The sequence below is a fragment of the Podarcis melisellensis genome (genome assembly GCF_964234715.1).
Source record: "Podarcis melisellensis genome assembly, chromosome: 17".
Classification (NCBI taxonomy): Eukaryota; Metazoa; Chordata; class Lepidosauria; order Squamata; family Lacertidae; genus Podarcis; species Podarcis melisellensis.
Genome location: NC_138534.1, coordinates 4,986,149 through 5,013,426, shown reverse-complemented (window position 1 = coordinate 5,013,426; position 27,278 = coordinate 4,986,149). Strand labels below are relative to the sequence as shown.

The 27,278-nt window shown below is 46.7% G+C and overlaps 3 protein-coding genes across 10 annotated transcripts in view; 2 read left to right on the top strand and 1 right to left on the bottom strand.

Moving 5' to 3' along the window:
- The window catches only part of ALAS2 (5'-aminolevulinate synthase 2), a 29,848-nt gene extending 21,812 nt beyond the window's left edge, over window positions 1–8,036 (top strand). For all 3 annotated transcript variants that reach the window (XM_081894180.1, XM_081894179.1, XM_081894181.1), the window contains exons 7-11: window positions 111–290; window positions 1,175–1,339; window positions 2,662–2,930; window positions 5,086–5,248; window positions 7,743–8,036. In XM_081894180.1, coding sequence (XP_081750306.1) covers window positions 111–290; window positions 1,175–1,339; window positions 2,662–2,930; window positions 5,086–5,248; window positions 7,743–7,906 — 941 coding nt within the window. In that variant the 3' untranslated portion in view covers window positions 7,907–8,036. The remainder of the gene's footprint in view (window positions 1–110; window positions 291–1,174; window positions 1,340–2,661; window positions 2,931–5,085; window positions 5,249–7,742) is intronic.
- A 1,265-nt stretch (window positions 8,037–9,301) lies between these two features.
- APEX2 (apurinic/apyrimidinic endodeoxyribonuclease 2) lies at window positions 9,302–17,676 on the bottom strand. Its single transcript, XM_081894361.1, has 6 exons — window positions 17,515–17,676; window positions 14,859–14,942; window positions 14,299–14,479; window positions 13,160–13,306; window positions 12,347–12,416; window positions 9,302–10,927 (listed from the first exon to the last, which is right to left on the bottom strand). The coding sequence occupies exons 1-6, from the start codon at window positions 17,633–17,635 to the stop codon at window positions 9,932–9,934; spliced, it is 1,599 nt and encodes a 532-aa protein (XP_081750487.1). The 5' UTR covers window positions 17,636–17,676; the 3' UTR covers window positions 9,302–9,931.
- Window positions 17,677–18,850: 1,174 nt separating this feature from the next.
- The window catches only part of PFKFB1 (6-phosphofructo-2-kinase/fructose-2,6-biphosphatase 1), a 294,172-nt gene continuing 285,744 nt past the window's right edge, over window positions 18,851–27,278 (top strand). For 4 of the 6 annotated variants that reach the window (XR_014163928.1, XM_081894273.1, XM_081894272.1 and 1 more), the window contains exons 1-3: window positions 24,252–24,410; window positions 24,951–25,076; window positions 25,200–25,296. Coding sequence is in view for 5 of the 6 variants with exons in the window: in XM_081894273.1 (XP_081750399.1) it covers window positions 24,320–24,410; window positions 24,951–25,076; window positions 25,200–25,296 (314 nt within the window). In the remaining variant the exon portion in view is untranslated. Of the gene's footprint in view, window positions 19,196–20,850; window positions 21,051–24,251; window positions 24,411–24,950; window positions 25,077–25,199; window positions 25,297–27,278 lie in introns of those variants that run through there. The other 2 variants (XM_081894275.1, XM_081894274.1) reach the window with 2 other exon arrangements.

The following is a 27,278-nucleotide window of genomic DNA, read 5'->3' as shown; positions in this document are numbered from 1 at the left end:
CCCATACCAAGGATCTGGTTCAGTGTAAGGCAGGTTCCTTTGTCCTTGTTCCCGTTAGGCGGAGAGGAGAGGCTCGGTGGGTGACCCAGGGGCTCCTTTTCCTCCTGCAGGGTGTGAGATCTATTCAGACGCAGGCAACCATGCCTCCATGATTCAGGGCATCCGAAACAGTGGAGCACCGAAGTATGTCTTCCGGCATAATGACCCCCAACACCTGGAGGAGCTCCTGAGCAAAGCCAATGCCGCCACCCCAAAGATTGTTGCCTTTGAGACTGTCCATTCCATGGATGGTGGGTAATGCATTTGTATGTTGTTAATATTTATTATTCACTTCATAATGAATTTTCCAGATAACGTGATAAAATCAATATACAGTCATACCTCGGGTTACAGACGCTTCAGGTTGCGCGTTTTCGGGTTACGGGTGCGCCGAAACCCGGGAGTACCAAAATGGGTTACTTCCAGGTTTCAGCACTCGCGCATGAGCAGAAGCATTAAATCATGCTTTGCGCATGCGCAGAAGTGCCAAATCGCAACCTGCGCATGCACAGACGCAGCACTGTGGGTTGCGGACACTGCGGGTTGCAAACGGGCCTCCTGCACGGATCATGTTCGCAACCCGAGCGTCCACTGTAAAACAAAAAATTAAGCATATTAAGAGATTCATCTTTTAGGACCCACCCTATTCTTTTGACTGTTTTTAATACTGTCTTTTGAATTGTTGGTAAGCCACCTTTGAACCTTATAGTGAAGTATGGGTAATAAGTTAAGTTAATGACAATAACAATAACAATAACAAGGCAATCAAATTCCACACTAAAATCCAAAGTCAGCATGCATGATAATACAATTACCAGCAGAAAGTTCATTTGTCCTAGAGGCTGGGAATCTGTGGGCTTCCAAGATGCTCCCAAACTCCCATCGGCTCCATTCAGCATGGGCAATAGTCAGGGATGCTAAGAGTTGTAGTCTGGAGGTCCAGAAGTTCCTCATCCTTGATTTTACATAGAAGAGCTAAAAAAGAAATCCTGTGTTGGATTTGATCAAAGCTGAAAACCGTGTTCTTCAAAACATTACCCGGCACGGTTTCCTTACTACACCTCCTTTGCAATCCAGGCTAAAGTCGCCAGTAAGGGTCAGTATCCTTCGTGCATTAAGTCTTCTCTGTCTGCAGGTGCCATCTGCCCACTGGAGGAAATGTGTGACGTGGCACACCGCTATGGAGCCATCACTTTCGTGGATGAGGTTCACGCGGTGGGACTTTACGGGGCCCACGGGGCTGGCATTGGTGAACGCGACGGAGTGATGGGCAAGATAGATATCGTCTCTGGCACCCTGGGTAAGTTTGAGGGTGAGCCATGGCCCCTAATGAAAAGGGCATCAGGAAGCGATGGACTACGGTGAAGGTCTGGGATGTTTTAGCACTGGATTTCCTGAACTGAGCAGGAAGTTGAAGTAGGTGGCCTAAAAGATAGCCTAAATCTCTATGGCCCTCGGTGCCACAGAGCAGCAAGTTTAAGATGATGGGGTAGACTTGGTCAGGAAGGAACACCATGTTGGAGGCAAGTGGTTCTCCAGTGGCCACACCTGGAACAGCTTCGACTTGCCGGCTAGACCAGGTGAGGGTAGCCAATAGGTCTCAAACCCTCGGTGAGTTAGAAACTTCCCTTGCATGTGAAGACAGGCTTGGGCAGATTGAGCAGATGAGACCAATGGTCAAGAAGGTGGTCTTCACGTGCTGTAGAGGGAAGTGAGGGGCAGATGGGGCTCATCCACCTGGAAAGGAAGCATCTTCAAGAGAAGAAGCTAAGGAGTAAGCCCTGGCGCTGCTCTGGTTCGCCAGAAGCGGCTTAGTCCTGCTGGCCACATGACCTGGAAGCTGTATGCCGGCTCCCTCAGCCAATAAAGCGAGATGAGCACCGCAACCCCAGAGTCATCCGCGACTGGACCTAATGGTCAGGGGTCCCTTTACCTTTAAGCCCTACACAAAACTGGAGTAGAGTCCTGAAGGCAGTTGGACAGCCTTGTACGCCTCCTTCTGGAAACTCTTGCAGCCAAGCTGGTGTCAAATGTATTACAGTGGTACCTTGGGTTACATACACTTCAGGTTACATACACTTCAGGTTACATACACTTCAGGTTACAGACTCTGCTAACCCAGAAATAGTACCTTGGGTTAAGAACTTTGCTTCAGAATAAGAACAGAAATTGTGCTCCGGCAGTGGGAGGCCCTATTAGCTAAAGTGGTGCTTCAGGTTCAGAATGGACCTCTGGAATGAATTAAGTATGTAACCAGAGGTATCACTGTACTTTCCTTTCTTCAGTGAGACCACATCTTGTCATGTGGGCAGCCCAGGACTTCCATACACACCACCCAGGCATGTGCCCCGGGGAGGTCACTTCAGTGCTGCTAACGCAGCGGTTTCACTTCACCTCCAGAGGCACACTCTCGAGACAGACGGGTGCCCGCAGTTCCATCTCAAGGATGCAAAATAAGACACATGAAGTTCCTCAGTTTGCCAAAAGTTATGCAAGTTGCAGAACCCAACTCAGTTTGGATTGTCTGCATGCAACATTCACCATTGTATTTTCAGTGCAGAGCCTAGGTATACTTCCAGAGTGCCTGGACTAATGTCTGCCTTTTCTTCTCTCCCCTTGCAGGGAAGGCTTTCGGCTGTGTGGGTGGCTATGTGGCCAGCACCAAGTCTCTGATCGACACAGTGCGCTCCTATGCAGCAGGCTTCATCTTCACCACCTCCCTGCCCCCCATGGTACTGGCCGGGGCCCTGGAATCGGTCCGGGTCTTGAAGAGCCCCGAGGGGCAGGCTCTGCGCCGCTCCCACCAGCGCAACGTCAAACACATGCGCCAGCTGTTGATGGACGCCGGACTCCCTGTGGTCAGCTGCCCCAGTCACATCATCCCCATACGGGTATGGCTCTCCAGGACGAAAACTAGGCAGAAACGTAGTTTCTCTAAGTTGCACACTCTGTTAGCCAGGGGTGAAATAGGGAGGGCAATTTCACCAAGTTTCTCCAGGGGGAGGAGCAGTGGCGTAGCATGGGGGGTGCAGGGGGGGCCGGCCGCACCGGGCGCAACATCTGGGGGTTAGGGTTAGGTTAGGGTTAGGGGGCGCAAATCCACGGGTTAGGGGGTGCAAATTACTTGCCTTGCCCCGGGTGCTGACAACCCATGCTACGTCACTGGGGAGGAGAAATTATCCAGCAGCGGCATTTGGGAGCCTGTAGCCTTCTAGGTGTGGCTGGACTCATCCAGACCCAGGCAGGATGGTCTCCAGCTGGAGGTACCAATGCTTTCAAATTCCAGTTGCTGGAAACGGCCAGAGGAGGAGAGCGCTTGGGTCCTGTTTGCAGTTTCCCAGAGGCCTCTGGTTGGCCATCGTGACAACAGGTTGCTGAACAAAATGGTGAAATGGCCTGCTCCAACAGGCTCTTCTTATTGTTCCCCCCCCCCAAAAAAAAATTATTCATTTTATAACACAAATAAAAAGCACAAACAGAAAAGACAAACAATACAAACAAATTCTTGTCATATCCTTATTTTTCTAAACATTGTTAAGTGGGCTTCCCCAAGCCCTACCTATCTGATTTTCATTTTACTTCATCTTTAGCAGTTTACATATATCATAATTTCTAACCATCTTTTTCCCCCCCCACACACTTACTTTAACCATAAAAAACTTAACATTTTATCACTTATAAAATACGCTATCTTCTACTTCTAACCCTACCACCTATATCCACTTCCAAAGCTATTCTAAGATTTAAATATTAACATATTTTTTCAAATATTCCTTAAACTTCTTCCAATCTTCTTCCACCGTCTCTTCTCTCTGGTCTCGGAGTCTCCCGGTCAGTTCAGCAAGTTCCATATAGTCCATCATCTTCATCTTTCGTTCTTTTGATAGTTGGTAAATCTTGTTTCATCCAATTCTTTGCTAGCAATATTCTCACAGCTGTTGTGGCATACAGAAAAAAAGTAACACCCTTTTGGGGGATTTCACTCCCCCCCCCACTATACCAAGTAAAAAGGTTTCTGTTTTTTTTTTAATAAATGTGTTTTTCAACACTTTTTTCAATTCATTATAAATCCTTTCCCAGAAGTCTTTTACCTTGGGGCACGTCCACCACATGTGGTAAAAGGTGCCTTCTTTTTCTTTACATTTCCAGCATTTATTATCATGAGTATGATACATTTTTGCTAACTTCACTAGTGTTAAGGCTCTTCTTATTGTTATACGGAAATATCATTATGTTCTTATGTCGGGGATGATGATGATTGGGAGACCTACAACACCTGGAGGGTAAAAGTTCCCCATCCCCATTAAGCAGTTTTGTAGAGACAGGGCTCTTCAACAGGAGTAGCACAGCTTCCCCCACTCCCCACCAAATAATCTTGGGAATTATAGTTCTGTGAGGGATAAACTACGGTTCCCAGGAGACTTTGGAGGAAGTTGTGACTGTTAAAGTGGTATGAATGTATTTTAAATGCATGGGGTAATTGTTTCCCCCTGACATTATTTATTTATTGCTGCTGCAAGCAAATATGTTGGAAGTTTTTGCATCCTCCGCAGGGTCCTGGACCTAACACCATTCTGAGTATTTTGGTGGTGGTGGAGAATGATGTGTCTCTCTCACACACACAAAGGGTAGGAAACGCTCCAAGAAAATTATGCAAAATGGCCTCCTTCCAGTGGGGAGGAGGAGGGTGGGGAAAGCCCAGGGCAGTCATGGGTTTATCTTGTGTTATGGGTAGAGGACCGCAGTTGTCTTCTGAAGAACAGCAACAGAGTGTATGGCACAATCCAGCTAATATGAAGCACTGAAATCTCAATTTCGACGGGGGGAAACTGATATTAATATTTGTTGTTATTACTTTTATGCCACATTCACAGCGCTTTGCAAAAGTGTAAAAGGACTCCCTCCGGTTCTATTTAAATCAAAGGGACTTAATGGTCTTGATTTTTTGGCTTGGGCATTGACAGCTACAAAAGGTAGGATGGGAAGACCAAGGAACTAGACCTCCGGCTTCACTCTCTTAGCAATGTATGGTTCTCTCCTCCACAGGTTGGAGACGCAGCCCTGAATTCTCACCTCTGTGACCTGCTTCTGGGTGAATACAACATCTACGTCCAAGCCATCAATTACCCTACTGTGCCTCGGGGGGAGGAGCTGCTGCGGCTGGCCCCCTCGCCCCATCACACGCCACCCATGATGAATTACTTTGTGGGTGAGTCACCAGGACCACATGATCTAGTCGGGACCGTGTTTCCCTGTAATAGAGACCACTGTGTGGTTCTAGAGTTGCAAACTCTAATAATGGTAGGCTTACAAACATGCAGTTAGGAGTTGTAAAAAGAAAAAAACCTGTTTGCTATTTTTGAATCCTTCTCCAGAAAAGGAAGCCTTTAGCATAGAAATGGAGGCTGGAGCCTCATTCGTACATAATGCTAAGCCATGGTTGAGGACCTGCAGCTGTGAATAATAATAATAATAATAATAATAATAATAATATCTTTATTGTCATTGCCCCCTCTCGGGGACAACGAAATTACTTGGCTGCTCCATCCACCCAGGTAGGGCACTCCACACAAAATCAAAACAACTATAAAAACACTAATTAAAACAATACAGTATAATACAGCAAGGAAGATTAGATGACTTTCAAAGTCCAGGCTTCCCATTCAGGGCCGAGATCGCTCTGGAGAAGAAGCTGTTCTTAAGGCGGCTCGTTCTTGTCTTCATCGTCCTGTATCTCCGTCCCGACGGCAGGAGCTCGAAGAGACAGTGACCAGGATGCGATGGATCTTTTACTATGTCCAGTGCCTTCCTATGGCACCTTGTGGCATAAATCTGCTCTAAGGTGGAGAGTGGGCAGCCAACAATGCTCTCTGCTGCCTTAACAACTCTGCACAACCCCATCCTGTCCTGGGTAGTACAGCTTCCGTACCACACACATAAGCCATAAGTGAGCACGCTCTCAATGGCACAGTGATAGAAGGCAAACTGGGAAGCATCTGCTTCTGCTTTCAAATAACGATGGTTTGGTCAAAAAGCCAGAATTATAAACCAGTTTACAGGTGACTCATTTGGACAAACCATAGTTAAAACTAACTGAAATTTGTCCTGACTTGCATGTAGCAACAAACTGTGGTTTGTTGAAGACAGAAGCAAAGGCATCTACACCTCTTCACACCTGCATGCTACAGGAGAGGGGAGCACATCAGTTTTATGGCTCCTTTGCATAGCACCAAATATATATTGGGCTTCTTAGAGGAGTTTTACTCCTGTGCCAGGTTGGCATTTGCCTTTTCTCCCATTGGATCAAGGGAATAGTCAAGGAAGACTCCCCTTTGAAGAAAGGTTGCAGCATTTGGGACTTTGAGGCTTGCCGATCAGAAGGTTGGCGGTTCGAATCCCCGCAACGGAGTGAGCTCCCGTTGCTCGGTCCCAGCTCCTGCCAACCTAGCAGTTTGAAAGCACACCAAAATAGGTACTGCTCCGGTGGGAAGCGTTTCCGTGCGCTGCTCTGGTTTCGGTGTTCTGTTGTGCCAGAAGCGGCTTCGTCATGCTGGCCACATGACCTGGAAAAACTCTCTGCGGACAAACACCGGCTCCCTCGGCCTGTAAAGTGAGATGAGCGCCGCAACCCCAGAGTCCTCTGTGACTGGACTTAACTGTCAGGGATCCTTTACCTTTTTAGTTTTGGGAAAAGGCAAGTAAGAGGCAACGTAATAGAAGTTTAAAAAGTTATGCCTGGCAAGGAGAAAGGGGAGAGAGAAAAGCTGTTATCCCTCTCCTAACACTAGAGCTTGTGGACATTCAATGAAGCTGAATGTTGGAAGATCTAGGACTGATAAACGAGAGTACTACTTTACACTATGAATAGTCAAAGTCTCCCAGGAAGTGATGGTCGCCAACTTGGATGGCCTTAAAAGAGGATTAGACATAGTTATGGAGGAAAGGGCTACCAGTGGCCACTAGCCATGACGGCTATGCTCTCTCTACCTCTGCAGTTGGAGGCAGCAATGCTTCTGAATACATATTGATGGAAACGGCAGGAGGGAAGAGGGCTTTTGCTTGCAGGCTTCCAATAATAATAATAATAATAATAATAATAATGATTTATTATTTATACCCCGCCCATTTGCCTGGGTTTCCCCAGCCACTCTGGGCAGCTTCCAACAGAATATTAAAATACAATATTCTGTTAAACATTCAAAGCTTCCCTAAACAGGGCTGCCTTCAGATGCCTTCTAAAGGTCTGGTTTTTCTCTTTGACATCTGGTGGGAGGGCGTTCCACAGGGCGGGTGCCGCTACTGAGAAGGCCCTCTGCCTGGTTCCCTGTTACTTGGCTTCTCGCAGCAAGGGAACTGCCAGAAGGCGCTCGGCACTGGACCTAAGAATGATGGGGGTGGAGATGCTCATTCAGGCATCTGGTTGGAAACTGTGAGAATGGGATGCTGGACTAGACTGGCCTTTGCCCCGATCCATCAGGCAATTCTTAGGTTCTTCTGGATTTTAACAAGGCAACAGACTCTTCTTCAGAAACAACAGTTCAACAGCTCCAGGGGCATTGGCCCAGAAGCCCCAGCTGCTGCTTAGCACAGATACTACCAATCAGCTGCCCATTATTCAACTCAGCTAAAAATAATAATAATGAAATTTGCAATTTGCATGGCTTGGCTACATTTAACGCCTTCTTCTTCCATTCCCTCTCCAGAGAAGCTCCTGGCAGCCTGGCAGAAGGTAGGGCTGCCTCTGCAGACCGCAGTCTCCCCCGAGTGCAACTTCTGCCACCGCCCGCTGCATTTTGCCCTCATGAGCGAGTGGGAGAGGGATTACTTCGGGAACATGGGGCCCCGCTACATCACTCTTTGCGCCTGAAGAGCTGGCCTCTGCACACACACACACACACACACACACACACAACCTTACAAGAGACATAAGGATGTCAACACTGATGCTGCCAAATGGAAAGTGGGTATCCCGAGTGTAATAAAAATCTGCCACTTTGTCTGCTGTGTCTCCTTCGCTGCCTCCCACATTCATGGAATTCAAGTATCCAAATGGGCAGGGCTTCTCTAGGGGTCAAGCAGAACAGGGGAAGGCACAGGGGAACCCCTGCTTGCCACAGGGGTGGGGAACTGAAAACCAAGGGGCCCTCCAATCCTATTGGCTCCCCAGATTCTCCCCAGCCATACTCTCCACCACCCCTGCTCTGCACCTTCTTTGAGCATTTTTTTTACTGAATGGAACATGTCCTTGAAGTTTCTTGCTCATCTGCAGGCTTACACCAAGAATGGAGGAATAGGAATTTGTTTTCAGCACCAAAGTTGAGCTCAACATTCTTTTCATTCCAGGGTTCCTCCTAAGATTTTGTTCTTGTTGGAATTTCAATAGCCTAATGTAGAAGAGGGGCAGGGAGGGAGGAAGCTCTTTGGTTGGTGTTACCAAACCGGGAATCAGAAATCTCTGCTGATTTACTACAAAATTTCCAGGAATCTCCTGATCTACCTCTTGCCCATACCTGACATAGGGGTTTTCCACACTTACCTTTTGCCCTGTGCTTTCTAGGCACAGGTTTGCACTTTCCTGGCCCATGTCTGAGCGTTCCCCCCAACCCCTAGCCATTTTCCTTGAGAAACCCATTTTTTAACCACTGAATTGGAGCAAATGGCAATTCAGGTTTTCCCCTTTAAGGCATAATGCTAGTAGTACCAGGGATGGTCAGCAGAGGGCTCCACTTTCCCTAAGCACACACACACTGAAACCCATGGAAAGGGGAAAGTTCCATGTCTTGCAATCCAAATGACAGCCAGCAGGGATTTTCATGCATTATTCCCATATAGAGAAGCAAGACACACCTTTTTGCCCCAAAGCAATCCTGTACAGGCAATATGAACTCAGTTGTGCTAATCTGCAAAGCCTGGGCTTAATCCCTTTGTCACCACAACAGCTGAAGCACTCAGGGCAGTTTATGCCACAGGGATCGGGAGCATAGCTGTCAACTTTCAGATTTGAAAATAAGGCATCAGCAGTCTCACCTGTCCCAGTCTACAGGATATCTAACAATCTGGGAAGCAGCGGGAAATGGCACTGGAATAAGGGAATTTCCCACAAATAAAAGGGAAGGTTGACAGCTATGATCAGGAGTGCCAAAACAGCACTGCCATTCCTCAGAATCAGGACCTTAACTCCTGTTCAGCATCACCCAACTCTCTTTTCAGAGAACATAAGAAATCAAACTTTCCCTGTTCCCACAGAGCAAACGCTTAGGGATTTTCTTTTTCAACATCTTTATTTTATCAAAAGTAAAAAAAATAACGATTCCCCCCTGCCTGAATAAGGATGAATCACCTCCCAGTAATTGCATCATTGTTATTACAGGGGTTTGTGGGGAGGGCAATTAAGGGAAAAGAGCAACTTGCTGCAAGAGCACCATTTAAGAGCACCTCTCCACCCAATGTTAACTGCAGGTTTGGTGGGCATGAATCCAGAAAATGCTCATCACAAGTCAGGGTAGTCTGCGTGCGTACTCCCAGAGCTTGTGTTAGTCCTAGCACATAAAACTGTTGATTTAATAATAAAACCAATTATTTATTCCTCTTTAAACAACGTCCCTATCTGCAGGGTCTGGCATCAAAGACCTCAAAACTCCCAACGTGCTCTGGTACAAAGGTAAGTTTCTACTGGCACAGTCCAAAAAGATCCTGTGGAAACTTGGGGCCTGACCTCTTTGACCCCCCCAGGCAATAAGCCTAGGCCTCACTCTGCCACAGAGGCTGCCTTCCCCTCTCTTCTTAGGCAGTGAGACATCCAGGATACTTTCCATTAGAAACCAACCCCTTCTTTTCCACTTAGGGGGTCACTGTGCCTCTAACGTCCTCTCATTTCAGTTCTCCTCTCAATTCAAGGATTCCCCCGACTGGCCCACAGGAAGAAGTCACAGCGGGAGCGGGGATCTGACGGCTTCCCCAGAGGCCGGGCGCAGACGTAAAAGCGCCGCCCAGAGTTTGGCCCCGGCTTCTTCACTGTCCGCAGGACACAGGGCTCTCCATGGGCCTTGCAGTGAGGCGGGCGAGCAGGGCCTGGCAGCAGGGACTTCCACAGGGCAGCGGACTGCTTTGAACTAGAGGGGACCGAGCCTTTCCCACAACCCAGAGCTTCTCCATTGGCCATGCCCAGAGTGGGCTCCTCTCTCAAACTCCCAGTGCATGGCTGGGTCCCATCAGCAACTTCCTCCATCCCATGATCATCAGCCATCCTTCCAGAAGCGTCCAGAGGAGGTTCCACCCCAGAATCTTCTGCTGTCCTCGTTTTCATTACAGCCTGGTAGTTGGCACTGTTGGTGGTGGCCCTAGGCCTGCCATTTCCAGCTTTGAAGAAGCTTAACAAATCTCCTTGCCCCTTCTGTGGTGGACCCACCCGTCTCTTCTTGGAACCCCCTGCAACACTTGGTTCCCTCCCGCCCCGTTTTTGCCCCCTCTCCTCTGGCAGGCTGGTCCGCTCCACTTTCACAAGGAAGCGGTTGAGCTTCTGCTGGGTGCCAGCAAACTCAGGCAGGAAGCGGGTGCAGAGAGGTGGGCAGCGGGGCGCCCCCAGGCAGATGCTCCTAAGCGCCACCCGCACAGGACAGTGGTCGGAGCCCAAGACGTCTGGCATGAGCTGAGCATCCTGCAGCTCTGACAATGCTAGCGCACGATCAGCCAGGATATAGTCAATGCGGGTGCCGTAGTTGAGCTGCCGGGAACCGGTTACGTTGCACCAGCAGGTGTAGGCGTCACTCTGACCAGGGTGCAGAAAACGGAACGTGTCGACAAAGCATTTCCCATCCTGGGAATCCTTGTCTGGCTCCCACAGGAAACTGTCCAGCCAGCGGCGCCCGGGATGCTCCTGAAAGGATTCCTGCAGGTGACAGTGGTGGAAGTGTTAAGTGCTATTATTATTATTAATAATAATAATAATAAAATTTTATTTATACCCCGCCCTCCCCAACTAAGACCGGGCTCAGAGCGGCTAACAACCAATAATAAAAACAAGTTGATTAAAATACAATTTAAAAAAGATTAAAATACAACATTAAAACATTAGGATGCAGCCTCTTCACAAATTAAGATTTCCATAGTGCTTTCAAATGCTGTCTATGCATTGGTTTCTTGTAACCCTTGCATCAAGGGATGCGGGTGGCGCTGTGGGTTAAACCACAGAGCCTAGGACTAGCCGATCAGAAGTTCGGCAGTTCAAAACCCTGCGACGGGGTGAACTCCATGAAGCATCCAGCTCCACAACACAGAACTCCACTCGCTCAGTATCCAAAACTATTAAGCCAGTGCACTGTAATGGTTAGAGCAGAGGTCAGCAAACATTTTCAGCAGGGGGGCGGTCCGCTTTCCCTCAGACCTTGTGGGGGGCCGGAATATATTTTGGGGGCGGAAATGAATGAATTCCTATGCCCCACAAATAACTCAGAGATGCATCTTAAATAAAAGGACACATTCTACTCATGTAAAAACACACTGATTCCCGGACTGTCCGCAGGCCGGATTTAGAAGGCGATTGGGCCGGCTCCGGCTTCCAGGCCTTAGTTTGCCTACCCGTGGGTTAGAGTGTTGGACTATGACCTGGGAGACCAGGGTTTGAACCCCCACTTAGCCATGAAGCTCACCAGGAAACCTTGGGCCAGACACCATCTCTTAGCCTAACCTAACTCACAGGGTTGTGGTGGGGATGGAATGGGGAGGTGGAGAACCATGGACACCACCTTGAGCTCCTTGGAAGAAAAGGTGACATATAAATGCAATAACTAAATAATACAGTAATGAATAAACAAAGTATTAACACACCTGTACCTCAAATCACCCTACCACGGCCCACATTCACCCACACTCACATACTCCCCACCTTCACAGCCTGGGGTGGGTGAGGGAATCTGTCTCACTGTTCCTCACCCTCAAAGCACATCCTTGCAGACTTCATGTTCCCAAAACACATTGGGAAGGGCTGGGCCCAGTGGCAAAGCTTCTGCTTTGCATGCAGAAGGGTCCCAAGCTCAACCCCCAATATCTCAAGATAGGTTGGGCTGGGAAGGTCTCCGTCTGAATGCCCTCAGTCTGAAACCAGAGCCGCAGCCAGTCAGTGATGAAAATGCTGAACCAGATGGACCAAGGATCCGACTCAAAGTAAGGCAGCTTCCTATGTGTCAAGACTCCCCACCCAACTGTGCATGCCTGTGAGAAACAGAATTTCTGCCGCTGCGGCAGCACTGCCAGGCCCTGTACTGTTAGAGAGTAAAGGCAGCTGCATGAAAGTGGGCAGATTGCTCACCAGATCTCCCGGGTCACAGTGGTCAATAGGCTTGTGTGCTGTGTTGATGTCCCCCAGGATGACCACATGGCTAGACGGAGAGAGGAAATGTGCATGAGTTGCAAGGCAAAAAGGCAAGACAGCGAGGTCCCATTCATCCCAACAGTCCAGACTCCATCGGAGAAGGTTGGTGGACTGGAAGCTGGCTTGGACAGGGAAGGGATAACGGCTGAGGCAATGAAATATCATCAGCGTCATTCATTTGGGCTCTTTGACTTTCTCAAGGTTCCTCACATGTATTTGCAGCAATTATGGCACAGCTCAGTATTCTTCCCACATTGAAACGAGGATGGAGGCAGAGACAACAGTGGCTAGCCCCAGGGTTTGCTGATCTGCTGACTTCCAGCTATTGCTGGACTCCCATTTGTCAGGCTGGCTGGAGCTGAAGGGAGATGGAGTTTCAATGACTTATTGAGGACACCACGTTGGCTACCCCTCTGGGGGATAGCCAATTGAGTTTGGGGCACTCATCTGTCTGCCCCAAACTTCACCAGGAGTTTCACAGCTTGGTCCTTTACAATAGTGCGATCTCATGAAAACTTAACTAGGGCATCCTTTGCATGCTTGCTCTGGAATAAGTAGTACTGAACTCAGTGGGGCTCACTGTTGTGGCTCCCTCCAGCTGTTTTGCTCCACCAGTGTTGGCTGTGGCTGATGGGAGTCGGAGTCCAAAACACTGGAAGGGACTGGAACACCAAAGGCTTGACTAGGGAGTAAGTCCCAGAATAAGCATGTCTAGGATTGAACTGAGCCAATGAGAGGAGTGACACATACCCTCCAGCTCTGAGAAGTGCTTCAGCCCGAGCTTGCAAGAGGTGATAGAAACGCAGCTTGAAGTCCCCACGCTCTGGTTTTTCAGGGTCTGCACGAGGGCAGTACACATTGATGACTGTCAGCGTGGTCTCCTGCTGTTCTGAAGTGCTGCCGTGAAAGGACAAAGCACATCATTGCTGTCACGCCTCAGTTACTAATGGCTCAAGCTTCCTGATTCATGGCTGGCTAGGACAGCTATAGACCCAAAGCCATTAACATCTTCACAACAAGTTTAGGCAATTCCACTATCAAGACTGAGGATGCTCAGGAAATTCCATGTGTTAAAATGGAAAGAAAACTCAGCAATCAGCAACCTGCTCCTAAAGGGTTGGAAACATTCTGCATACTTCTAAAAATATTTATGGCTGCAGTGGTGTCAGTGTGGCATTCATTCTGTCCCAGCTCCTGCCAACGTAACAGCCTGAAAGCACACCAGCATGAGTAGATAAACAGGTACCGCTGCGGCAGGAAGGTAAACAGGGTTTTTGTGTGCTCTGCCACTTGTCACAGTGTCCTGTTGCGTCAGAAGCTGTTTAGTCATGCTGGCCACATGACTCGGAAAGCTGTCTGTGGACAAACACTGGCTCCCTCGGCCTGAAGTGAAATGAGCGCTGCACCCCATAGTCAAGCTTGACTGGACTTAACTGCCCAGGGGTCCTTCAACTTTACCTACCTCAATGTGTAACCCAGCATGTGATGCAAAATTGCAAAAATCTCAATTTTGCTACAAATTAAAAGGAAAGCATCTAGCCCTCTTAGCTGGCCAGGAAAATCTGAAAAATCTTGGAAACTTGTTCTCTCTTACACACACATTTTTTTCAACTCTCCTTGACAACAACCCTGTAAAGTTGCTATAATTATTATTGTTATTATTAGCCAGGATCACAAATGGAGAGTTGAGAGCAAGGTGACAGGCCCTGTAATAAATTTATCCTTGAGGGTTAGATCTGAGTTGGACATTTCTTGGCTCACACTCTTAAGACCACAATTTTCTCGACTCCAACCGCTGCCAGTTACCAAGCATTGTCATTGGCTCACAGCTCTGCCAATGGCAATAACAGGAACTTTTTGCAGACCCTCCCGCCCCTTCCTGTTCCTACCGAATACGGTGACGGGTGATCACAGCCCGGCCCTCACTGTCCAATGCCTGTAGCTCCTCAGTTGTGAAGCTCTCTGTCTCTCCATAAGAACCAACTGCGCCACCGTGCTTAGCAAACAGCCCAGACAGGCCTTCTTCAGCTGCCTCTGGGGTGGCACTGACCTTACAGAACGTTGCAACACCTGGAAGATAAAGAGAGACTGAAAGTTTGTTCTGGGCTCTCAAAGTGGGCTATAAAGCTATCTACTTGATCCAAGATACAAGAGAAAGAAACAAATTGAAACCTCTGTACCTTACAGAGGTAAGGCACACCACTTTGTACATCACTTGGTGGGGTTTATAAAAAAATCAAGTGGTATGCAAATTATATGCAACAGAATAAAATAAAGAATGGTGGTTTGATTGGCGGTAAAAAGCAGGGGATATTTTTCAGGCAGGGAGGCAAATCAATGCCATCTGAAAGTGACAGATGAAGTCACCACTTAAGACAGAGCTACAGGAGTATGTTGAGACATTGGCAACCTGAGAGGTGGCTGATCCCCTTTGCTACTGTCCACTAACCTGAATAGCCATTGCGGGTGCGACTGAAGCTGAAATAAGAGTTATAGCCCTCCACTATTGCCAGTGGCTCCTCCAGCAGGTCCCCTGAGAACAAAACAGAATTTGGAAAGCCATCAGGCTGGAGACATGACACCAGAAAACCATTTTTTTTAAAAAAAATCACACTCTTTGCTGTTGTTGTCTTTTTTCCAACGTGCAAAAAGTTACAGGTTCACCCAGCAATGTGGTCACAGCAATGCAGGTTCTCTCGGCAATGTAGCTTATCCAGATTTTTTTTTCAAGGGGGGGGGAGGATTTTTAATGGATGTCTTCCACCAACACTGTAAAAGATTTGTCCCCTCCTCTCTTTTGACTCCTCACTCTCCCTTGCTTTACTCCCAGAGCAGAGGTGGAGGAATCTGCAGCCAGCCAGGTGTTGTTGGACTGCAACTCCCATCAGCCCCAGCCAGCCTAAATCAATGGTCAGGGATTAATGGAACTGTAGTCCAACCACATGGGAGGGCCACAGGCTCCTCATCCTAATCCTAGGCAAAGGGTACCCCTTTCCCAAATGTTTCTCTCAAGGAAGGAAATATATCTCACCATGTTGCAGCCCTGCATCATGACCCTTTGCCTCTCATCTGTAGTTGGCACTGCCTTTCCCACCTGTAAATGTTGGATGGGTGTCAGACACGTCTTTTTAACCCATTCTGATACCTGTCCCACACCCAATTTCAGGTTACCAAAATACAACTGTATGACAAAAGTAGGGTCAGGTGCCCAACTTTGAGCAATCTTGCTTTTGATAATGAAACTAGGAATCTCCACCATGACCCCTTGTGAGCTGGGGAAAGGTGGAAAAAGGCACATGATTCTGCCTTACCCTAAAATACAATTTATCTACTCTTCATGGATGGAGGAAAAAAATTGATGGGGGTTAATTCTACTTGTGAAGCTTATCTCACCTTATGCACTTGTAAGGTCCTTGGGGCAGGGACCCAATCTCTTTATCTGCCACAGACCCTGTGTTTTGTCTGTTTGTTTGTTTGTTTGTTTGCTGGACCCAATGCCAGTTGTAAGCCAATGATGGGGATTCAGTGGCACTGCTGTAGATGCTGCAGGACTTCAAAGTCCCATCACCCCTGACCTCTGGCTGTGCTACCTACCTGGGGCTGACTGTAGTTCTTATTATTATTTATGAAACTTATATACCACCCTTCACCCAAAGATCTCAGGGTATTTAACAGCATAAAAACAAAGAACACATAATGTAACAGCAAATCATGTTACATATGTGGTTTTACTATTTTAGCTTGTGTAGTTTTTAAAGTAGGGTTGTAAATTTGTCCTTATTGTTTTATCTTTTTTCTGTAAACTGCTTTGAGGGTTTTTGGTGTGTTTTTTTACAGTAAAGTGGTGCAGTAATTTCATGAAATAAATAAATAAATAAAGGAAAAATTAAAAGCAATACCTCCTCCTCCCGCACCCACAACTGAACAAAAGCAACACCGTCGTCTAGAGCAGGTACATCAGATTAATGATTTGTTTAAGATAGGAATAATGGCTTTGCAGAACAAAAGTCTCAGTTTACCAAAAACTTATTAGATACAAATATAAAAGTATTATAAAAAATGTACAAACTGCTGTTGGAGTGGGAAGCTAAAGAAGAATTTGTGAAATTGAGCATGATTAGGTGGGCAGAAGATGTGGCTCACAATACTATGAATTATGGGAAATTTGTGGAAAGTAAATATGAATTTTATGGCATGTTATGCGATAAAAGAAAATATGTCTGAAAATGGGCCACAGATGGTATTTAGCACCCACCAGATTGGCAAAAATGTCTAATAAAGAAAAAGGTATATGTTGGAAGTGTAGTGAAATTGAGGGGTCTTTTATTCACATGTGGTGGTCCTGTAAAATAATTAAGGAATATTTAGAAACTATATATAACGAATTAAAAAAGACACTTAAAAAAGTTTCCCCAAAATACCCAAGATTTTTCTGAGAAAACGAAAATAAGGACTATAAGGAGGAATGGACGCTTATTGACTATTTCAAGAACCAGTATAGACAAATACAGAGATTAGCAGGTCTCGTGTAAATCCAGCAGAGTTGAAATTGACAAGAGTATTTAATAGATAACAAATTGGATGATTTAAAAGATGTGGATTACACGGAGTAGTAGAAAAGCAAAGGAACCAGGAAAAGCATGGAAAGGAAGTCATATGGTATATGCTGTATTTGGTACCAAGTTGTAAGTGGGACGGGGGAGGGGAGGGAACGGGAACGGGTTAAATATGCTCTCTGTTCCTGCTTTTGAAAATGCAAATTTTTATTTTTATTTTGAAATAGAGCAGTCTTTCCCAACCTCTTGGGGGGGGGGTCCTCCCACATGTCGTTGGACTACAACTCCCATCATCCCTAGCTAGCAGGACCAGTGGACAGGGATGATGGGAGCTGTAGTCCAACAACAGATGGAGGCTCCCCACCCCATCTAGTCTGGAGGAACACGCGTTCTCCATCAATGGTTCACGTCAGAACTGCCTCCCCCGCCATGACATGACATAAACCTTTACAAGGCAGCCGGCGCCAACTAAGCCGGTTCTGGGCCCTACACGTTCGCCCCCTGCCCTGGACTGCTTATGCACGTGTGAACGCGTGTTCCTCGACTCACGGGTGACCTTGGTCTCTTGCAGGCAGACGACATCCGCCCCCAGGGAGTCCAGGAGCGGCCTCAACCCCGCGGGTCCTAACCCAGCCCGGAGCCCGTTGACGTTCCAGCTCGCCAGCCTCATCCCCGCCTCAGGGGCGAGGAAAGCGACCGGAAGACTCTGAGGAACGTCATTTCCGGCCGCCAAGGAGAGGCGTTTGAAAAGCAAGCGGGGCCTCACTTCCGGTTTGGAACGGAAACGCCCGTTGCCAGGGAGGGGGAGGATTAGGAAACGGCGTTCCAATAAAAACAAGCTGTCGTCATTACTATTATTAGATTATATTACTATATAATATAATAATATATAAGTTATATATTATATAAGTTGTTGTTGTTTATTAAATTTAATTATTGCCCTTCATCCGAGGTTCACAGGGCGGCTTAATAACACGTTAATAACAAAACCCTCTCCCCGCACAGTATTATTATTCAATATTTGCATCCTGCTCACAAGCAAATGTTGAGCTCCAAAGCGGCTCACAAAAATTGTTGTTGTTGTTTAGTCGTTTAGTCGTGTCAGCCTCTTCGTGATCCCCTGGACCAGAGCACGCCAGGCACTCCTGGCTTCCACTGCCTCCTGCAGTTTGTTCAGACTCATATTGGTAGCTTCGAAGACACTATCCAACCATCTCGCCCTCCATCTTTCCCAACATCAGGGTCTTTTCCAGGGAGTCTTCTCTTCTCATGAGGTGGCCAAAGTATTGGAGCCTCAGCTTCAGGATCTGTCCTTCCAGTGAGCACTCAGGGCTGATTTCCTTCAGAATGGAGAGGTTTGATCTTCTGGCAGTCCATGGGACTCTCAAGAGTCTCCTCCAGCACCAGAATTCAAAAGCATCAATTCTTCGGTGATCAGCCTTCCTTATTGTCCAGCTCTCACTTCCATACATCACTGCTGGGAAAACCATAGCTTGAACTATACGGACCTTTGTTGGCAAGGTGATGTCTCTACTTTTTAAGATGCTGTCTAGGTTTGTCATTGCTTTCCTCCCAAGAAGCAGGCGTCTCTTAATTTCGCGGCTGCTGTCACCATCTGCAGTGATCACAAAAATTACAACACAGCAAACGTCGCTGTACTGCTCGCCTTTTCGCAGTGCTTTGAAGTGACAGCAAAAGAGGGTTGCTTTGCTCCTCCTCGGGTGTTGGAAGAGGCCACGGAATTGATTTTCAGCGTGTTCCTTTTCAAAGTAAAGAGAGTTGTGCCAAGAGCCGCCCCGAAGCTGAAGTTTCACCAGAGAAAACATAAAAGGCTCTTTCCCCTTTCTGGCTAGCAGAGAGTATTGGGAAACAAAGAATCGCCTCTCCCTTCTGCAGTAAAAAAAGAAAGATAGAAATAGAGGCAGCCAAATAATTGCCTAAAAACCAGATTAGCATGATTTGATTTGTGAAGTTACTGTCCTAAATGGGATATCATCAGGCTATTAATTGATAAGCAATCCCCAAAGTATTTGCAAAAGAAGTAACCATGGTGGTGTGGTTCAGACGGTCCAGAGAATTTTGCTATGTCGGGAAACTTGCATCTTTACACCATGGATGGCTGGATCCTTCATCCTTCTGTTACGCAGCCCCTGAGGCCAACACCATGAAAATGAAGGAGTTTAAGGCTCCATGCAAGCCACATGTTTTGACTCTGGCTTTCTAATTTCAGGTACATTCAGGAGCAGGTTATCATTACCAAACTCTGTAAGGAGTGCACTCTGTACATGCTCATAAGAACATGGTTTAATTGGGTAGTGCAGCTAGCGCTGAACCTTGACACCACACTCCAATGCAGCATTTCTCAACCAGGGGCCATATGGCCCCCCTGAGGCCCCCAGGATATTTCAAGGGGGCCACAGGTGCAATTATATAATTATAAAAAATTATAAATAAAATATGTTCTATTTACAAACAAAATAGCTACCTTTCTACTGGTAGGACAAGGGGCCACATGAAGAAAACAAGGCTGGAAGGGAGCCATGGTCAGAAAAAGGTTGAGAAACATTGCTCTAGGGTCCCCAAATGACTGCACACAGAGTGGCAGCGGAATCAGCACCTGGGCCAGTATGGGCATGCCAGGATGCACTGGTGCAGCCGCTGGTTGGCACAGCATCTTAAAAAACAATAACATAGGAGCTGGCTGGCTGACCAAACATGTACATAGTTACAAATGCTCTAGTTTTTAGTATTATTTGTCATTTAAAATGCTGCCTTTTCCACAACAAAATGGTGCTATATTCCTGAGTAAATGTGCTTAGTATGAGGACTGTAGAAGCAAACTTTCATTTTGTTTGGGTAGTTTTGACGGAGCTATGATTTACCGTATTTTTTGCTCTATAAGACTTTTTCCCTCCTAAAAAGTAAGGGGAAATGTGTGTGGGTCTTATGGAGTGAATGCAGGCTGCACAGCTATCAGAGAAGCCAGAACAGCAAGAGGGATTGCTACTTTCACTGCGCAGGGATCCCTTTCGCTGTTCTGGCTTCTGAGATTCAGAATACTTTTTTTCTTGTTTTCCTCCTCCAAAAACTAGGTGCGTCTTGTGGTCTGGTGCGTCTTATAGAGCGAAAAATACGGTAACTGAGTTTTAACATGAGAAACTGCACATGATCCATGTTTTCTCTCTGTGAGTGTTTTTTTTTTTAATCAGGGTTGGCAACTTAGTTTTGGACTGAATTGGATGGGGGCAGCAATACCTGGGGAAGGAAGTGTTAAAAGTTGTCCCCCATGCTGCTTCCCTGATCAAAATCACCCCACTTCTCCAAGCTCCTATAAATTTTCCTTGGGTAAAAAGGCACTTACAATACATACCTATATTTCCTCTCTAGTCGGGCTAATTTCTGTTTCAGGATGGCTGGGAGGGAATTCCAGCTGGGGAAAATGCTTAGATCCCTTCTATATACTTCCCAACACCCCTACCCCCAGCTACTTTAAGATGATAAAACAGTAACAATCCAAATCAGTAGATTCAATCAACTGTAGTTTGGCCCTGACACTCAGTTCTGAAATAAATAACATCTGGCAGCCCTAAGAACAAGCACTAGGCTCTTATCGAAATCCGGACATTCCCCAGATATGGAGGAGGCTGCATGTTTGTCCTGATGAAAGATCCCTGATTGCCTAAGCTACATAAAACAGCTGCAATTATTTTAATCAACTCTCAGTCCTCAAAGATTGCTTGCAGCACACACACTCCTGCTTTCCTCTGAGCCAGGCCATGGTCTTGTCTCATACTCCCAAGCCTCGTCTCCTCCTCCTCCTCCTCCTCCTCCTCCTTCCTCCAGCTGCAGGGATAATATTAGTGCTGACCTTTCCGTCAAGGCCACATGGCTTCTTGTGGAAAGACTCCCCGGATTGTTTTGCCTCTGGCTGAGCAGCTGCTATGAATGACACCCCAGCTGCACGAAACTTGACCCCGAGGGAAATCCTCCTTGCTGTAGTGACCCGCCAGATCCCCCAATGCCATGGCTCCTAGAAGATAAGGGAGACCGATCAGCAATGGAGGAAAAACCTGCCAAAATCCCAGGTAGGGCATGTCCCAGTCGGCAGTCAGGATGACAGATGACAGAGTTCTAAGAAGACGTTGGGTGGGTGTCTAAGCAGTTCAAGATCAGCCAGGATGTCCTCTAACTGTCCATTCCTTAGGGGCTCAAGCATGGCAAACCTGCAGTGATCCTTTATTTCTAGTGTGGGAAAATGGGGAGTTCTTAACCCTGGTGGGAATTGTCCAATGTTCTGGGAAACTGCCTGGTTCCCTTCCTTTTCTCTTCTGTCCTTGCTGTTAACCCCCATCAAAGCCCACAGTGTTTATCCTTGAGTTGCATAAGGCATATTGTATTTCCTGGCCTAGCACACATGCAAGCTACAGCAGGCTGGAGAGAGTTGTCTGCACATCTTGCTGAAATGTTGCCCAAGCACAGGCTATAAGCATGCAGAGAATTTGCTAAGCTGCATGATGCAATGCGTAACCTGTATTGAAATGGGCATGCTCAAAATGATCATCCCCGTGTGGAACACAGGAGTCCAATAAACTCTGGATGCTGTGTTGTCAATGTATTTATTTGAATGCACAGCCTGCTTCATCCCCCAAGGAGCTTGTGCTCACTCTGGTGAAAGTCTGCTTTCGCTTTGCCCATTTTTACTTTTGCCATGTGGCCATCTAGTGGAAAATATTCTGTGAGAATCTGCAACTTGTTGTTATCGATTTAGGGTACACAATCCCCTGGGATATTATTCTTGCACAAGCCCTGGTTGTATCCACACCATACAGTTAAAGAACTCTTACATTACTTTAACAGTTGTGGGGAATTCTGGGAACCGTAGTCAGTAGAACATGCTGGGAATTGTATGGTGTCAATGTGACCATCAGTGGATTGCGGTCTCTGTTCCTGATGGGTCTCCTCTGTAGCTTTTTGCCCACGTTCCTTACTTCCCTGCCAATGGTGGGATTAAGTAAGATTTAATCTATGCATTTAAAACTTGAATAATTTCAGATGATGTTCTTAATGAAGTCAGAAGCAAACAACAACAAAACATACTAATGCATTATTTAACGTTAAATACTGGGCTGTTTTACTGGGGATTTTACTTTCTTTTTTTGGAGGAGTGTTCATGTTTTGCAAAATGTCAGCTGTGTTAATTATTGATAAGATCTTGCTGCACTTTGATCTCATGTCAGCTCTTCTAGAAGTCGTCTTCTGTTTATCTCTCATTGTCCCTAGGAAATGTTAGCAAAACAATATACACTTGATGAAGCCAATTAGAGCAAAAAAGCAAACAATGGTAGATAAGGTTATTCTTTGTAGCTTGGGTCCAGGTGCCCTGTATCCACTGAGGGCCCTTGGAAATCTACAGCTGAGCTTTTAAAAATAAAAATACCCTTTCCCATACATTATAGCTTTTAGTTGACGCCCAGGTGCTTAGCAAATTTAGAACTCTCAACAGAGTAGAGAAGGTTGGCTTCTCCCCCCCCCCCCATCCTATGAGTTTATGGCTGCTTCTAGTTGTTTCTCAAGAGATGTTGAGTAGATGTTGCTGGACTTTACACTCCCATCATCCTTGACTGTTGCCCCTGCTGGGAGTTGTAGTCCAACAACATCTGGGAGCCCAAGGTTGAGAAAGGCTGCTCTACAGTGCCACCTAGTGTAAGCCTCCAGCTCTAGTGCGTACCTCTGCCGTTCAGTAAACCAGCAAGGTGTCCACAGTAAACCTCACCAGGAATTGAAAACTTTCCACTTTGCCCCAGAATCTGGCACTTTGGCATGGGTCCATGGCATACGCCTTCCTGGGTCGAGCATACAAGCTGACTCTGATGCTGGCTCCAGTACTGATGCAAGGTCATCCATTCTCCCCACCCTCACTGAACTTAAGCCCTGCACTTTAAAAAGCCAGAAAACAAGTTAGTTGGTGCTGTGTTGCTGTTAGCATGGTCAGGTTTGTCCTTTAAGAGGAATTGGATGTGGTGGGGTCTTTGGAAATCTGCGTGGTTGTGATCGCACCAACAGGCAACACAGAATTGAATCCACCGCTTGTGCACAGGCCTGAAGTTCTCTGCTTTGATTTACTTATTTATTTAGAAAAACAAGCCTCTAATCCAAGGTTTGTCAAACTTGGGTCTCCAGCTGTTGTTGGACTACAACTCCCATCATCCCTGACCACTGGTCCTTCTAGCTAGGAATGATGGAAGTTGTAGTCCAACAACAGTTGGAGACCCAAGTTTGACAAACACTGCAGTAGTCTATACAGCTGTAAAGGAAAATAGGTTGGCAAATTTTACTAAAAACATAGAAAACTGATAAAGATTTCATTTATTGGACAGGGAGGCTGGGATTTAATGTAATGTAGTTACTGACCACTATTCATAGTCCTCTGTTTCTTGTTTCTTCCTGTTTCATAATTTGTCATTTAAACAGAATTTTAATTCAAAATTTACAAAAGAAAACTGTCACTAAGTTATGCAAACTGGCACATTTTAAAAAGTTATTCTGTTTGTGGGAATTCTGGGAAGAATTCAAGGTAGCTCAATGGGAATTGTTCCTTCAACACAAGTATTTCAACTTGCCAGACAGAACCAGCCCCATTCCCCCTCTTGGGCTGCTCTGGGGGTTCTCCCAGCTCCCACAGAACCACTTTTGGGGCATAGGAAGAGAAGGGGGAACCCTGTTATGTTAGCAAAAGTCCTTGCATAAGCTTCTATTAGCAGGACACCCTAGTTCAGGCTTCCTCAACTACAATTCCCATCATCCCTGACCACTGGTCCTGCTAGCTAAGGATCATGGGAGTTGTAGGCCAAAAACACCTGGAGGTCCGAGGTTGAGGAAGCCTGCCTTTGTTGCATAGTGCCCTGGATCCGTCCCTAAGGGCAAAATTCTATAGTGGTATTAGCTAACCACTCTGTAAAACTGGAATTGGGATATGGGGTCTCTGACCTTAGGAGGTGTCAACTCTTACATCGCGTCAGTTCAGAAGAACAGAATGGATTGGGAAGGCAGGGGAAAGGCATTGTTGGGGGTCGGTGGGGTCGGAGGGCTTCCATTTCTAGATAGCACTCGCTCCCTCGACTAGCAAATGTTAAGAACAGCAAGGAACTTTCTCCCCAATAGTAAAGTGAGCTTGGTCAGACGTTATCTCCAAGTTATCTGTAGTGTACACAGCGGTGGGAGTTCAATGGCCAAACTGTCCTACACTGAACCTATTTCGTTTGCATACACAAACACACACATGACAATCAGTAATCTGGAGCCTGCGGCAAGAGCCAGACAGTCCAGTTTTGGAGAACAAGTAGCGATCAGCAGGATGTCTGGAGCGTTTGGGGAGCTCACTCAGACGCCTTTGCAGAAAGTATGGATTCCCCGCACCAGCAAACGCCTGCAGCAACGCAGGGGATGTGAGTTGGGATCTGTTCTGCTCCGATGTGGGTTCTTTCTCCCCGAAGGCCAGGATCTATTTTATTCAGCACCAGGCCGGAGGAATTAGCTTGAGTGACGAACAGCCTTTTAACTTGAGGGAAATGTAGACAGAGCAATATTTATATTTAACGAATGGGCTGACCTCAGCCCAACTTCTGGTGAAGAAGAGACCCTGGCTGTGTACACACCACACCTTTAAAGCACATGACTTGAATCATGGGAACTGTAGTTTGCTAAGGGTGCTGAGAATTGTGGCTCTGGGCAGGGTGAAATATGGTTCCCAAGATTCTTTGGATAAAACAACTGCCTATGGCATAAAGCTTCCCTTGTCATCTTTTTTTGCTCAAAGGTCTCTGGTGGTTCTAGGAATGCTAGAATTCATGGACTATAACTAGTGTAGAAAAAGATGCAAAAGTTTAAGGTAGGGTACTGAAGCTTTGGCAGCTTCCGTGGTTTCGCGGGCGCTTTCTGGCTTCATCACATAGCACATCAGTTCATCCTCCTGCCTCTCTCTACAGCCTCCGTGCCACAGTTCACCAATTCACCAACCATGGTGATCATGGTGGGTTTGCCCGCTCGAGGAAAAACCTACATCTCCAAAAAACTCACCCGCTACCTCAACTGGATCGGGACCCCCACTAAAGGTAATGGTGGGGAAGGGGTTTGTTCAGGGTGGGTGGACGCTTAGATTGGAGGGGGAAGCCACACTGCTAGGGCAAGGGGACTCCTTGAAGAGCCCCAGCACATCCTAGTCTTCATCTCCCCAGTGTTCAACGTTGGGCAGTATCGCCGTGAAGCCGTCCAGACCTACAAGAATTACGAGTTTTTCAGACCAGACAATGAAGAGGCCATGCAGATCCGGAGGTGAGGAATTCTCCCATCTACAGGTGAAACTCGGAAAATTAGAATATCATGGAAAAGTTCATTTATTTCAATAATTCAACTTAAAAGGTGAAACTAATATATGAGATAGACTCATGACATGCAAAGCGAGATATGTCAAGCCTTTATTTGTTATAATTGTGATGATCATGGCGTACAGCTGATGAAAAACCAAAATGAACAATCTCAGAAAATTAGAATATTAAATGAAATCAGCAAAACAAGGACTGCAAATAGAGCAATATTGGACCTCTGAGAAATAGAAGCATGCATATGTACTCAGTATTTGGTTTGGGTCCCTTTTGCATCAATTACTGCCTCAATGCGGTGTGGCATGAGTGCTATAAGCCTGTGGCACTGCTGAGGTGTTATGGAAAACCAGGATGCTTCAACAGCAGCCTTCAGCTCTTCTGCATTGCTCAGTCTCATGTCTCTCATCTATCTCTTGGCAATGCCCCATAGATTCTCTATGGGGTTCAGGCCAGGCGAGTTTGCTGGCCAATCAAGTACAGTAATCCCATGGGCATTGAACCAGGTTTTGGTACTTTTGGCAGTGTGGGCAGGTGCCAAAGTCCTGCTGCAAAATGAAGTCAGCATCCCCACAAAGCTCGTCTGCGGAAGGAAGCATGAAGTGCTCCAAAATCTCCTGGTGGACAGCTGTGTTGACCCTGGACTTAATGAAGCACAGTGGACCAACACCAGCTGATGACAGGAGATTTTGGAGCACTTCATGCTTCCTTCCGCAGACAAGCTTTATGGGGATGCTGACTTCATTTTCCAGCAGGACTTTGGCACCTGGCTCAATGCCCATGGAATTACTGCAGGGCCACAGGCTCCCCACCCCTCATGTAGTGGCCAGGGTGCTGTATGTAGCAGATCACCACAGCTCAGACTCCACAGGATCCCAGAGCTTACATTTGCCTTTCAACCTGGCCAGCAAGGCTTCTCGCTGCTGCCAGGTTATAAGCTAGAAGCATTTCAGTGTCAAACGCCAGCAACAGACTTGGGTGTTGTTGTTTTTTTTAATACCCTCCCCCTGTCTGCCACATTCCTAGATAATCCTTTCAAACAGTGTTTTTCAATGTCAGAGAGAAACATGCCCAACTTTTCCCCATAACCTTGAAACTGTTGCCCGAAGCTATGCTGCAGATGTGAGTAACAAGAATCAACAATAGAAAGAGACAAGATTAAAATAAAAATAAAAAATTCCACAAGGCTAGGCTGAAGATAAGACTCAGCGTCAAATCTCCAGGAGAAATAAAAGCAAGGAGGAGGCAAGGACCATCTGAGCCAGTTCAGAGCCCCCGCTGGAGGGCTGAGTACAGGACAGCCTCCCCCTACCAGGGCTTATCCAGCCATCTTTCACTACAATTCCCATCGGCCCCAAACAAGCATTAAATTGAATAAATGTAAATAATGGCAGAGAGCTAGTGGAATGGAACGTCTAAACTGCAACTTCTTACACAGGAAGTCCCTCCATATCGAGGTTTTGCTTTCACTGTGAACACTCTAGGTCAGAGGTGGGGTGTGTGTGGCCCTCCTGATGTTTGTACTCCAACTCCCATCAGCTCCAGCCAGCATGGGCAGGCATGATGGGTGTTGTAGTCCAGTTACCGTATTTTTTCGTGTATAAGACCAGGTTTTCCCCCTAAAAAATAATGTCAAAAATTAGGGGGCGTCTTATACACGGATACATCTCCCCCCATTTTCTTAAATCTGAGTCCCCCAAAATAGGAGGCATCGTACTAACCATCCCAGGGCGCTCAACCACTGCCACAATGTCCTTTCTTCTACCAGATCAAAATGAGCAGATAACAGCAAAGGTTGCTAGGTTCATAGGCAATCAGAATAAGGGCCACTAACTGACGGCTGATTCAGGACTTTAATAAATTGTGCCCTTATATCAAATTCCCTTTTCTGCATATACTGTAATGTTTTACTGTTGCTATGGCCATTGGCTAATG

Bases quoted from the DNA above. Each gene is read 5' to 3' on its own strand.
- APEX2 (XM_081894361.1), bottom strand. From the start codon at position 17,635: ATGAGGCTGGCGAGCTGGAACGTCAACGGGCTCCGGGCTGGGTTAGGA. The intron at 14,480-14,858 runs GTTAGTGGACAG...TTTATCTTCCAG, and splicing joins CACCCGCAATGGCTATTCAG to GTGTTGCAACGTTCTGTAAG. The intron at 12,417-13,159 runs GTATGTGTCACT...CTCTCCGTCTAG, and splicing joins GCACTTCTCAGAGCTGGAGG to CCATGTGGTCATCCTGGGGG.